Consider the following 14,831-nt stretch of genomic DNA (forward strand, 5'->3'; position numbering starts at 1 on the left):
AAAAAATTTACTCGAATACCATCTCTCTTGTCTACGAAGATGATAGAACATTCGCGCGGGAAAATTGGAGGACCAAGTACGGTCTTCCTTCTCGTCCTTCGTGTCTTTTTCAGGATCTTGATACATCTGGAACACACGTAAGATCGTAAGGGAAGAAACTCGCGCGCAAGTGACAGGAGCCTCGCACGGATCTGTCAAAATTTCGCGATCGAAATTGCGCCTCCTCAAATCAACGGTCCGCTCGCTTCCGGTCGATACTACGTGCGACACTTACCGAATCGTCGTCCTCTCGTCACGTCCGATCATCGGCTGTCGCTGATCATTCGATCACGTCGACATAAATCAATCGCGAAATCGGGATTCCGCCAACGCGAGCGGCCAATTTCGCGTCTCGAACATCGCGAGACAGGAAGTGACGCAACGAATCGCCTATACATACACAGCACACACAGCACGGCGTCCGCGATCCAAGATGTCCGCAGTCTCGCGATAGAACGCGTACCTTTTCGGGGGTTCTGTCAAGGGAGACGTCGCGGGGCAGCTTCTTAAACGTGAACGGCTCGAACCGTCTCGCTCGCTCGACGAGATCGAGGGATTGACGTTCGCGCGTTCGCGATTCACCGGGGTGTCCCGGTCCACGAGTGTGCGACTTTCCTCGAGAGCGATACCGAGAAAAAGGGAAAGAGAGGGAGAGGGAGAGAGAGAGAGAGAGAAAGAGAGAGAGGTGAGAAAGGCAGAACGAGACGGGAATCGAGCGTCAAGACTCTACCGTGTCGTTTGCTAACTTACGCGTGGAATACAAGCAACTACGTAAAGCGATCCCCTCGAATTAGCCGATCATCTCGCGAAATCGTGCGGATTATCGGCGTCGACGATCGTCGCGTTCGGCGCGAAAACGAACCGCGGGGCGACTTGTGCACGTTTGCTGTCCGCCGTTCACCTGCATCTCGACGACGGGACCAGAATCCGCGTCTGGACGAGACGCTCTCGATGTCGAGCCTGTCGCCGCGAGGGACGACTTGAGTGACGAGCGGGCCTCACCGCGCAGTAGCAAGTAATTCATCATTCGATTATTTCCCGGAGATTAGGGATTCGAGCCAAGTAACTCTGAAGGACTAGAGGATAATCTCCGTGTAGATTCTTCTATCTTGCTTGGATACTTTTATCGCAATAATTGATAAATAAATACTTGTAATCCCAACCTGATAAGTAGCGTAAATTATGGCTGTAGAATATTTTTGTATGGATTAAGAAAAGTAATAGGAAGGTAAATTGAGATTTGATAGATGATATTTATATTACGAAATTTTCTGTTTACAGATTTTTAGGGGAAATGCAGTGGATATGAATTTTAGGAAAAGTTAAGATGTCAAGTGATAGTGATTATACTTGTATGGTACGTCGTCATACTCATAAACGCAAGAAAATTGTCACCAGCGACAGTGATAGCAGCGATGACTCTTTTATTGTACAAACACGGAGGAAAAAGAAGATATATGTACGTATGAAAGTCTTAATTATTGATATATTAAAGTCATTATACCTTGAAATTCTTTCTAAAATTAAATTTTTATTTATCTTAATCTTTTTTCGCTTTATGTAAATATTAAACAAATATAATTATGATATTAAAAATTATGATAATTCAGATCAGATATATTAACATATAATTTTATGTATAAAACAATGATTTATATATCACTTTCTAAAATGGTTTCATCATTATTTCAGAGAGTCATTAGCGAAGGAGAAAATAGCAGTGACGATAGTGATGTACCTAAACCTGTGATTAGAAGACAAAACCATGTGAGTATTATAATTCCATTACATTTATATAAATATTTAATTAAATTTATTATAATAATCATGTATGTTTATCAAAATTGTTCTATTGCAGAGAGTTATTAGTGAGGATGAATCTAATTATGATAGTAGCGCATCAGAGGCAAGCAAATCCACTCAAAGTGGTTAGTATGATGTTCTAAAATGTGTATTAAGTTTATATCCACCTATCTACCAGATATCCAATGCTATGTATGTTACAGATAGTAGTACCACATCTGAATGGCAAAGTGATTGTTCTAGTTCTGATGAATTAAACGAAGACTGCAAGAAATACAATGCTAAGCGTAAAGTTTTATCTAAAAAAAGAGAGGAAGTCGGTAATCCCGGTCCTTCCTCATCATCCAATGCCGATGTCCACTCCAGTGATAGTAGTGATGAACAATCGGAAAAATGTCCTATATGCCTACTGCCATTTAGAAAACAGCAAGTTGGTACACCATCTGCTTGTGACCACTGCTTTTGTTTAGATTGTTTATTGGAATGGAGTAAAAACATCAACACTTGTCCTGTTGATCGTCAATCTTTCACTGTCATCCATGTTAGAGACAATCTCAGAGGCGAGGTAGTTCTCTTGGTTTACTATTTATATGTAAATATATATATATATTTTCAGTTGTCAACAGTAAAATTAAAAAATATTAGTGTGAATAATATAGAGAACTTTACAAAAGTATTTTATTGTCTATAAAAAGATAAAATGAATAAGTTACAAATTTATGTATTTCAATTGTAATATACACTTCTATCTCTATTTATTCTAGATCATAAAACATGTACCAATAGAAATTGTGCCACGCATTGAAAATCAAGCACAAGATGATCCAACATTTTGTGAAATATGTCATCAAAGTGACAGAGAAGATCGCATGTTACTTTGCGATAATTGTGATCGTGGCTACCATTTGGAATGTTTAACACCTCCAATGACTGCAGTTCCCATAGAGGAATGGTTTTGCCCAGATTGTACAATTCACACAAATAATAGAATGGTAAGAGAGAACCTTTCTATTCTCTCATACTCGACGAATATAACTATAATCACAATTTAAAATATTAACTATATTGTAATAATAAATTATACATTCTACAAAGCAAAAATAATTCCTAGATTGCAATGTAAATGCCCCAATGATACGTAAAAGAATTTATTTAAAAAATTAAGTGTGTGTAGTTGACAAAAGTATATTAATCCCTTCTTTTATTTATATTTGCAGTTTGTAACGAACTTTTTGCCAAGTATTATGATAAGCTCACGACGTCCCAGTCGGCGTATCCTTCAATTCGACAATGGTTTAGGCATATTTCGTAGAATATTTCCTCATATTCGCAATGTTGATGATGATCGTACGTACGTACCTGCTAGCCTTCGCAATCGCCGAAGCGTGCAAACTCGTGAAGTGCGCGATGACGCTCCAGCAGACATTCCCGAGCAATTTATCGATCCGAATTTGCCATCTACTTCGTCCGGCCTTGATTCGATTGGTGACAATAGTCGAAGTCGTTCTCCGAATACTAGTTTAGAAGGTAATGCTTCTTCGTCTACGCGCTCGAACAAAAAATGCAAGACTAAAACAACGAAAAGAAAAAAGAAGCTCGTGAAAAACTCCAAGAGAAGCAACAGTAGTGTAGTTCGAGAGGTACGAATCACAGAATTGAACGATGATGGCGAAGAGGAGGAGATAGTGACATATGTCAAAGTCGCATCATCTACATCGAGGAGGAAGTGTAAGAAAAGAACAAAGAAAACGCGCAAGGTACATCGCTAATTTCTCCTCAAATGTAGAATTATAGCTTAACACATAACATTTAAGCTTGTGGAGATTGCCAGATACATATACAATTACAAATTTTGATAAGCTATACCTATTAGCTATCATTTTATCTTGTGATGAAATACATGAGGTTTTATTATAGTAATTTAACCATAACAATTAATAAATACATCTTTATGCAACTTATATCTTTCTGTTATAACATGTATAGATCTTTCTTCAGATTGGAATATGTCATCTGGCAACGCCACCATATCTCATTATTAAATGTTCATGGACTTCCGATCCACACTGCCCAATTATTACTGTATTTCCTGACTATACTTTATGCCACCTTCGTAAGATTCAATTGAATTAGATTTTTCGATTGTAACTCATTGTTCTTAATTTATATAAATAAAACGATTTTCCCACTAGATGCACTTGGTTTTTTTTCTTAATTTTGCTTGAATAACTTTATTATATTGATGCCAAAATTTTTAAAAATTTCAGTGTTAATTATACTTTAAAATTGAGAGAAATAATATGTATTATTAATTTCTCATTTCAATATCAGTTTTTTATTTGTATGATATATTTTAATATACTATAATCTCATAAATAAAATATAAATATATTAAATAAAAGAGTATACTTTATAAAGTCTTGAAATATATATTTATACACATTAACTAATTGTATCATGTATACAATAAGTACTATCTTGAAGAAAAAATACAATTATTTATGTCGAGGGTAATGTAAATAAAAAATTTTGAAGAACAATGAATTTACAAACTTATTCGATATATCTATTTCAGTAAAAAAAACTATAGAACTTTTCATTTTCTTGCTTTTAAAATAAGTAACTTACAGAATAGTAATAGAAGTTTATATATCCTCTCTAACAATTACAATATAAAACTAGTATGGTATAGTATAATAAAATCTATTAATTGTTTACTTTTTTTTACTAACTTATTAATTTATTTCTTTATCCTATAATAACTTCTCATCAAATTAAAAATTGTTGAAGAAAATGCTTTTTATCTTTTTTCTTATTGCTTGATGCTTTTTATATTAAATAGAAATATATATGTTACTTGTCATATATTTCATATAATCTTTATAAAAAAACATATAAGATTACTATACTATTTCACCAGAGGAGAAAACACAAACGACGAGTGCGTACTGTAGCATCCGTGCTGAATAAGAAACATACAGCAAAAAGAAGATTGGCCTCTACACTTGGCATGGAAAAACCGAAAGTGCCGCTGCTCGTACCTACCATGAAAAGTAATGCTACTATTCCTGAGAAAAGCGCTCTCATCAACGCCAGATACAGCGCCGGTATACCCCAAGTCAGTCTCTTTGGGAATAATCTAGGAATAGATTATAGTCCACCTGGGTAAATGATTGATTCTACCTATTTACTTATATTAATATTCTGTAAATATTTTCTAAGATATATATTTTGCGATTCTTTTGTCATATCATCATGCACAAATAAAAAAATATTGCAACTTTTTTACATTTGATTTTAATAATACTTTATTTTGCATCATGCAAGTTATTTTTCAATTTTATGCAGAATATATTTATATGAAAGTATGCTATGTAATGTTTAATTCCTTCTATTCATAAATTATCTTTTGGAAAAAAATATATACATAAAAATAAGTAATGTTTCAGTTAAATACCTCAATGAATTTCAATTTCTGTTTAATTAGATCGGATGACGACGATAATGAATATTCCATTGGAAACGGCCCATTGATAAATATACGGCAACGACGATCGGCAGTACCGTCGATCAGACGTCGCGCCATTCTAAAAACTATCGCTAATCCAATCGATGAAGTGGCAAGTGCAAACGCGATGGATCTGCTAAGTAGTATAATGAACAATCAGGAGCTATGGCATTCGACAAGGAAGAAGGACGACGTAATCCTAAAGGCCGATGGTACATTAATAGTGCACAATCCTGATAAAGAGAATAAACACAGCATTAATAACAATGAGAGTCCAAAGAAGGAGAAGCAAAATGAAAAGGAGATTTCGCAGCGCAAAGAGCCGAATCATTTGAAGGTGGTAGACACACCACTGGATCTGTCTAACGTCAATCCCAATGATATCACGCAGGCGCCAATGTACAACAATCCCTGCGGCGGTGGTGGCAGTGGTGGTGGTGGCGGTAATCGAGGCAACTTCCGAGGTGGCTACGGTCGCGACAATAGCCGACACGGTAGCCATGGGGGGCAGAGCTACGGCGGTCGCGATTCGTTACCGCCGGGCGGTGGTAGACACAGTTACAGCAGCGGAACCGGCAGTGGCGGTCCGCGGGACAACTTCGGGAACCGCGACTTTGGTCCGCCGCCGTTCTACAATCCTAATTTCGAGCACTGCGGCGGACCTCCCATGTTCGGCGCCCACGCGCCGCCGCCGCCGTTCCGCAGCCGTAATCCGCAGCATTTTCGAAATGAGCGATTGCGTTTCCCACCGCCGCCACCGCCGCCCATCGAGCGACCGTTTAATTATACGGATGGCGGTAGTGGCGGTTTCGAGCCGAGGCCGCCGTTTCCGCACGCGACGGACAGATTTCCCCGGCCCAGGCCTCCTCCGTTGAGCATACCGCCTGCCAGTGCTTTACCTGTTGCACCAGATCACTTGAACGTGCAGCCGCCGGTGCGCCTACACAATAGTTTATCTTCGGTCAATCTACCTGAGGACGCGATGCGAAATTATCGATCGTCGTCTCCCGAGCAGAATGATCGCGTCGTAGTACCGGAACCTGTAGCCGCGCCAGCTACTACGCGCCAGGACAACGACGACTGTGACATTTATTGCGATATCGAGCCGCCGTCCAAACCTGATAGTGATGTACAGGAGGAACTTCACAGCAACGGTTCGATGATCCTGTTGCCGCCACCGGAACCACCGTCCGGCTTGTTAGATTTTGAAGAGAACTCCAGAAGTGACAAGGATAACGATAGCGAGCAGGAGTTGGTGATCGATGATAGTCATAAAGAGGATACGCCCAAAGATGTGCCGACGAGCGGTGACAAGTACGATCCATTTGCCGCCGATAGTGATAGCAACGATGATGTTGCTGCTTCTCTAGATGAAAAGGTGGTGCTTGAGAAAGTACAAGCATCGCGAAATAGTCTGGATAGTCGTAACATACCGATGCCACCATTGTTGATTTCTACCACGAGTTATTCTCCGATGCCAACAGTTGCCGCGACGACAGCTGAAAGTAGAGAACGGCCACAGGAACCCATTCGGCTGACCGCGTATGATGATGATGACGACAATGACTCCCAGTCAGACTGTCCGAATTTCTCCATCTACTCGTCGCAGACTATGGATGTAGCCAGGCACACGGAACAGGAACTGTCACAACAGCTCGGACCGCTTCAACCGCCGCCGTTACCTCCTAATATCCCCGACGACGATGATATCATCGTGGGGGATGTCCAAGCGTGCGATTTACCGGACGTGCCTCCTGAACCTGCCGATCCTTATGTCGAGGCATTGCAGAAAGAGCGACAAACTCTGAGCAAGATACCACCGAAAAAGATCTCACACGACTTGCATCGCGGTAAAATCACTTTCAAGATTGGAAATAAGCTGAAACTAAACAACCGTCTGAGCGGACTACACTCCGACGATCACAGCATAAATCCGCAGAACGCGAGTTTTCATCAAAAAAAAGTATCGACGACACCGCTAATCGAGGAGCAGCAACAGCAAGAACGAGATACGGACAGCGATAAGACTGTCAGTCCATCCAAGTCAACAATGGAATCCACAGCGATAGGATCGTCGATAGCATTAAATCAATTGATAGGGCCACAACTTGCCGAAGAAGACGAAAAAAATCCGTCGACAGAAATCGCTACGCCAAGCTCGTTTAAGAAGAAGAAGCCACTCCGATTTAATCGACGCGAGAGCGAAGAGATCGGTTCGGAGAGTTCGTCGGACGAGGAGGTTGCAAAGATGGACGAGATGAAATCGAGACGTGTTAACGTCGCGTCGCCCAGTAGGAAAGAAGTAGAAGATTGCGAACGGGAAACGTCACCGCGACCAGCAGCAACGGCAGATGAAAACATTGCAGTTGAAGAGAGTACGATATCGTCCACTTTTCGGCTATCTCCAAAAAAGTTGGATGACGGTGAACTGAATATAGAGTGCAATTCGCAGGATTTGGAAGGCAGCGATGCAACAACGAGCAAAGCTGTATCGAGCCATTCGAACGATGTATTACAAGAGGAAGCGAGCGCATGTGATGATGACTTGCAGGAGCGAGAATCGAGCAGCGAAGACTATGATCGTTCGCCGAGCAGTCGTAGTGACAAACCCGCTAAAGTGGATCACGACGATAACGACAATGACGACAAAGCATCGAGTGATCCTAATGAGGATCCGAATTCGTCGGATCAGCGGCAGGAGAAAGCGAGCTTTTCGACGGAAACGGTTGTAGACGACGAGATCGAGCAATTCCCGATAGAAAAGGAGAAGTTGGACGATGAGCCGTCTGCACCAATCGATAACAACTGGGACTCGGATGGCGCTTACACTCCTTGCAAAGACGAGTTACCTGTGAGAGACGAGAATGCGCAAGTATCGGAACGACGCGCGGCATCGTTCGAGGTCGGTTTAGAACCAATCACCCCGACAAAAGATAAGACGAATGATGATCTCGACGATTGTAGGACACCACCAGCCGGTTACGCCGAATTAGGTACCGAGGCTATTTCCGAGACCGATGAGGCGATAAATTTCGAGGAAGAATTAAACGCCTTGGCGTTACGCAAGGAGAAAGAAATGGAAGACGGTGAAATACTGGATGAGAGCAAACTAAACGCGAAGGAACGTGAAAAATCCAAGGAGGAAAAAGAAGAAGAGGATAACAAAAGGAAAAAGAAGAAAGACAAAAAGGAGAAAAACAAAGAAAGTACGGAGAAAAACAAGGAAAACATTTCATCAGATAATCTGGTCGCGTGGAAAAAGCTTTCAAAGAGCACGAAAGAAAGACCGTATCGCGATAAGGATAAACGATCCAAATCAAAGGAGAAAGAGAAGGACAAAGATAAGGAGAAGTCTTCCAAGAAAAAGACGAAGGAGGTAGGTAAGAAGAAGGAGAAGAGAAAGGAACTTCCGCGGTACGACGTGAGAAAGATCGTAGCTGAGAAACCGTCTCGGCCAAGAAAGGATGAGTACGGTAGAGATATCAGGGAGAAGTCGCGAAGCAGATCAAGAAGTCGCTCGTCGGACAAGATTCGGTCGGGCTCGAGGGATCGACGGAGTCGATCATATTCGAAGGGACGGTCCAGGAGCAGATCTCGTCTTCGATTGTCTTGGTCGAGAGATCGCGGTCGATCGTATTCCCGATCGTGTCGTTCAATCTCACGCAAGAGGTCATCATCTCGTGCCAAACGCAAGACTTCGCGAAGACGATCCATTTCGCGTAGACGATCTCTATCCAGACGACACTCGATTTCTCGAAGACGATCGCGATCGCTATCGCGTAAACGACAACGATCGCTGTCACCCAGGCGACGATCCAGGCGATCATTGTCAAGATCGCGCGACAAACGGAAGGATAAGACAAAGAAATACAAGTCACGCAGTCGTTCGAGAAATCGCAAGAGATCGCGTAGCAAATCGCCGAAGAGGATGTCATCCAAGTCACGTGAGAAAAAGCACAGCAAAAGAAAAATGCATAGTCGATCCCGATCGAAGGGTAGATCGATTTCGCGAGATCGAGATCGCAATAGGAATTGGGATCAGTTGAATGAGAAGAGCGTCGACCACGAGCAACAGTTTCCGCGCGAGCGAGAAGAGCACGAACGTTCATGGAGCGCACAATGGACACCGTCTTGGTCACGATCGAGATCTAAGACGCCACCGCACATCCAGCAAGAGCCAATTGGATCGCGTAATTGGTCGCCACCGCCCGTGCTAAATAGCGTTTCGCCGAAGAACTTGACTGTCATATTGACAAACAAAGAAGCGATAAAGAAGAAGAAGAAAGAGCGCCGGAAAGAGAGCCGAAAGTCTAAGGAGATGGAAAAGCGGCGAAAGAGCAAGCGAAATAGAACCCCGCCACCATCTAAGGAAGTATTCGCCAGCGGTGATAACATACTAGTAAGTGTGTGCTTTAACAAGGACAATGAAACGAATCCAGTGACTACGCCGGAACTGCCTCAGACTATTCCTTTGGTGCCACCAATAAAACGCCGAAGAAGAGAATCAGTTCAGACAGAATCCTCCGTACCTTCCGCGAAGCGATCAAAGAAGGAAAAAACGAAGGACAAACGATCCAAGTCGCCTAAGGTGAAGAAGGATAAGAAAAAGAAATCCAAAGCGGCGGAAATCGCGGCGACGAAGAAGCCCGTGGCTGTCATCGATCTGGATCAATCGCCGTTCCGTGAGCAAACGCCATCCCCGCGCGATGTTATCGTGCTGAGCGACGACGATGACAAACAAGCGCAGGAGGCGCTTGCTGCATCGCCAGAGCAATGCCCGCCGTCACAGGCATCACCGCCGCGCGAACAGTTTGTCTCGCAGGGTCCAAAGACGCCACCAGAGCCTCAGATTAAGTTCTCCATAAATAAGCAACCTAGCAATCTCAGACCGTCCTTAATAAATCCGCTATTGGAAGAGGAAGAGGAGGAAGAAGAAGAAGAGGAGGAGGAAGAGGAAGAAGAGATGATAGATGAGCGGGTTGAAGAAGAGCTGGAGATGCGAGCACAAGAAGAGCTGGAACTACGTCTAAAGATTGGACCCAACACACCACCTGAACCACCCACGTCTCCACCGACTTCACCAGATGCGTATGATCCTTTCGATCCGACCAAGTCTCGATCTCCGACGCCTGATGCGAGTCAAGAAGCTACGCCGAATGATGATCGCGATCGAGCGCAGCGCAATTCGCCGAGGAAGCATGATGGAACAGTGGACGCTCCGCTGCCGTTGGATGAGCCGAACCAGCAGCAGGATCAGCCTAGTCAGGAGAAACCGATGGAGAAACCAAAAATAATATCAATGGTGACTATCAAGAGACCATCGCCGCAGAGGGACGTCTCCGCGGCTTCTCCTGTGCCGGAGAATCAAACTGACATAGCTCAATCGTGCAACAGTCCTCCTCCCAAGACTCAGCAGAATCCGCAATCGAATGTGCAATCGACTGCCAATCCGTTCGCTACCATTAATCCTGTGCTAGCAACGGTGGCAGCCGCGGTGCAGAGGAGCTTCAACACTAGCACAACCAATACCACACAGAGAACGTTGTTACAGGTACAGAATCTAAGATTATTTAAAGTTTAGTTAATTCAGTGAAATAAATTTAATAAAATGTACTATCGGATTATGTTGACAATTTTTTTACCTGACTTTTCCTTTGCAGTCTAATCGCATCTCGCCGAGTAATCAGATGAAACAACGTACAAACGACAGGCCGCAACTCCCTAATGTATTCGCAAATTCTGCAAAATCATCCACCATGGCGCGATCTTCCAAATCTACTCAGAACAAAAACAGTTCGACGATAGGTCAAAACGGAAGTGATGCGCCTATAGATATGACAAACGACAACGTCGTCGATATGTCATCGCCGTATTCACCGGGATCGACTCTGAGCGACGGTCTCTTCGATCCGCCTAGTCCCACCAACTTCAACAACTCACCCGTTGCAAACGCACCACCATTACCAGCAGCTGCTAAAACTACCGCGCCGAAGGTTAACAAAAGCGCGGAGAAGAAGGACGCCTTCGACGCACTGTTTAGTGGAATATTGCCGCCCGTCAAAACTACAACCAAGAGTAGAAGCAAAAAAGTCGCCAAGGAAAAGACGAAAAAGTGTATGTATTTTTATCCAAATGATATATCAAATTTACTAATAATTATTATATATGAATAATATAATATATACTATTATTTGTATAGTAAATGTGTTACGAGTTCAAAGTTTTGATTTTTTTTACGAGTTTTCATCAAATTACGTATTTATAGCAACCAATCCCAAAGTTGGCGTACGAATGGACGAAAATCAGCTCCAAATCTTGGACGATCTTCCTAGTTCTGCTGTAGAAATGCAAGTCAAGGACAAAGTATGTCAATGATATTAATGTATAATTTTACATAAATCTCATGTGTAAATTGTTAAATGTGCGAAAGTATAGAAACCTATGCTTTTATCATTACAGTTTCTTAAGAAACTAAACCGGCAAGAGAGAGTGGTGGAGGAAGTGAAATTAGTTCTCAAACCCCATTACACCAAAAAACATGTGACAAAAGAAGAATACAAAGATATCATGCGCAAAGCTGTACCTAAGGTGTGAACACATTAAATTGTAATTTATGACAATTAAAGACAATATTACAGAATTAAATATGTATAAATCCAATCATACAATACAGATGACAAGAGAGATCTTAATTATGTTGCAGATATGTCATAATAAAACAGGCGAAATCAATCCTAAAAAGATAGCGCATCTAATAGAAGCATATGTAAGAAAATGTCGAAATAACAAGAAGAAATCTTCTTCTGCCAAGATAACAAAACCTACGTAAGTAAAGTACGAAAGCACAATGATATATATGTGTGATTTTTTTATAATAATAAGTTGAAAATAATCTCGTGTTTAAATATCACTATATTAATGTGTACATTCATTCGATTTCGTCAATGAAATCAACATTTTATTCTTATGTTTCCTTACAACTGAACTTAGTGAAATTTGCAGGAAGACTTTATGGAGTTGATCACGTATTGGCAATCCTAGCGTATTAGAAATTTCTTCATCGTTAGGCGCCTCTTCTTAAACCTTAAAACACATTCTATCTTCTGAGTGGTAAGTGAATCAACAACGTATATACATATAAATATATATTGACGAGCGCAACATGTATTGTGTGTACATACATAATTCATTATTCTATAAGCGTAATATTTTTATTTATCTGTTTACATATGAATGAGAGAGAGAGAGAGAGAAAGAGCGAATGAATGATCGAATAAGTAAAAAATTGAATGATTGTGTGAATGATCGATATTATAGATATCCACAAATATTAACGTTTAGACACGATCTTTGCGCGTTATATTTGCGAAGGCGCTCAACGATGTACGATCTTTGTCCGAGAATGTATGGCCGTACATTATTGCGGTGCCTCCCCAATTCGGATTCGGAGATCTCGATCAACGATCCTTAAACTAGGAAATATAATTAGTGTATGATAAGGTCATATATTTAGAGAATGTGAAATTGTAATCCAGAGAAGAACAGAAGAATGCTCAAGAGCAATTCGAATCGCTATACATGAAAGAGAAAGTGGATCGCCAATTGTGTATTTTCCCAGCAACACTTGCACTGTAAAATTAATAGATTCTTAAACTTACTATTATAGATAAGTAAAATGGCCTGTGGAAGTCTTTTTCATACGAGTTCATTTCGATAAGCAAGATATGCGGTAACTTGGTTACTATTTATACTCTGTAAACGAATGATTTCACACACACACATATACACATATATACACATGATGCACATGTTTTCATTGATCAGCAAATTAAATGTAAATAAAAATCATATAAAATTGTCCCAAGCGCGTCATCTTTGTATGTGAATCTGATTTAAGCTTGTGTTGCCTTTGACTCATGTGTCTACTACTCGAAAGGGTTATTTTTATATTACGTTTCAACGGTACGAGAGAATTGTAGAACATCGAAATCCCTCTCTATAATTCATTTCATTTGTATATTTCGGGAAAAAAAATGTGTGCACTGTCTCGTGAATACTGTAAACCATATTTACATCTCGTGTTTAGCGTCAAATATGGTTGGTTAATTCACAGTTCATGTATAATGATTAATTATATATTATTGCATTATACACACACATATACATGTAATGATACTAATGAAATACAAACCTGTATTAAAAGAAGCATGTGTGAATCTGTCATGTTATTTCTAAGAAGGGGATGCGATCACATATACTACACACATTTAAAATCTTCATTTTTTTGAAAGGCACTTGATGTTTTAAAATATATAATGCGTTGAAATAGAGATATAATCATCAATCGTGAGTTTTTACATCAGTAAATATAAATAGCATGCATACGCTATAGTTACAACTTTTGTGCATATAAAAAATTTTGACAGAATACAGTGGATGTCCGTTTTGAAGATTAATACACGGTGGCTTTTTTAACTGATGAGAATATAAAATTAATTCTAGAACACAATATAAAAAAAGAAGAAAAAAATCTGATCATTTACATTTGTTCTTCAATGATTTTAAAGAAATGATTGTGTGCATTAATAATGAAAACGGGCATTCTCTGTGGAAATTTTAATATTGGGAAATTGTGTTATTATAAATATACACACATATATTTAATGCTACAGCTACAATATGTAAAATTCTGTTGTACATTTTACAACCAAATTGTATGCTTATGTCGTACAAAACACTATATGGATAAGTTTTATACTTTTTATGCATAATAGCGGAAATTGCATCCTCTTTGGAACACATACATATATGAATATATATATGTTTATATGACACTGGTTGGTGAATTTGAGCGAAATATGTGACACGATCTTTATTATATAGAATATTTAGTAAAATGATGTTAAATCCATGTCCTTCGAGAAACGTTCGAGAAAAGCTCGTTAATTCTTGTGTGTATGAACTCTCTTTTGTACTAAATAGTAATGTACATAAACGAAAGGAGAATAAAGAGTTTAATATTATCAAATTTGCTTTCATTTAATTAACATTACGGAATAAATGATCAGAGATCGTGTGAGATTAAAATGCATCGATCTCACACCATGTATTGCTGCGGTCAAATATTTCTGAACTAAATTGTGTGTTCTCAAACAATTGAAAAATTTTCTAAATTTTATTTCTTCCCCTTTACTGTCTCCCGCAACGTGAATAAAAAAATACTGTAGGAAATATAGTTTAATATAGTTTGCGCTCGACAAGTTGAAATTAAAAGAATTTGAGTTTACATAGATACATGTTCGTTGTATTTTTACTTTTTATTAATTTCATTTTTTTCTTATATTTAATGACATAAGATATATATATATGTCTAGTATACAAAAAGATTTAACAAATTATCATTACATAAATATATGTAATATACATATTATATTATATATTAATTAAGATTTAGCAAATTTTCTACGCATGTACTATATTC

General features: G+C 39.9%; 1 protein-coding gene across 3 annotated transcripts; it reads left to right on the plus strand.

The window, feature by feature from the left end:
* Positions 1–192: 192 nt before the first annotated feature.
* On the plus strand, positions 193–14,378 carry Phrf1 (PHD and ring finger domains 1). 3 transcript variants are annotated; one of them, XM_083088806.1, is made up of 14 exons: positions 193–1,050; positions 1,321–1,498; positions 1,732–1,806; positions 1,898–1,967; positions 2,046–2,434; positions 2,607–2,834; positions 3,060–3,599; positions 4,763–5,007; positions 5,330–10,901; positions 11,011–11,464; positions 11,616–11,713; positions 11,810–11,938; positions 12,054–12,175; positions 12,353–14,378. In XM_083088806.1, exons 2-14 carry the CDS (start codon positions 1,367–1,369, stop codon positions 12,369–12,371), a joined length of 8,073 nt encoding a protein of 2,690 aa, XP_082944932.1. In that variant the 5' UTR covers positions 193–1,050; positions 1,321–1,366; the 3' UTR covers positions 12,372–14,378. The 3 variants fall into 3 exon arrangements, with proteins under 3 accessions (XP_082944932.1, XP_082944931.1, XP_082944933.1); XM_083088805.1 differs by having other exon boundaries at positions 194–1,054; XM_083088807.1 differs by having other exon boundaries at positions 196–1,054; positions 2,046–2,407.
* The last annotated feature ends 453 nt before the right edge of the window (positions 14,379–14,831 follow it).

The sequence above is a fragment of the Camponotus vicinus genome, unplaced genomic scaffold (genome assembly GCF_025532165.1).
Source record: "Camponotus vicinus isolate PSW18456_S1 unplaced genomic scaffold, iyCamVici1.0 SCAF_14, whole genome shotgun sequence".
In the NCBI taxonomy this organism is placed as follows: Eukaryota; Metazoa; Arthropoda; class Insecta; order Hymenoptera; family Formicidae; genus Camponotus; species Camponotus vicinus.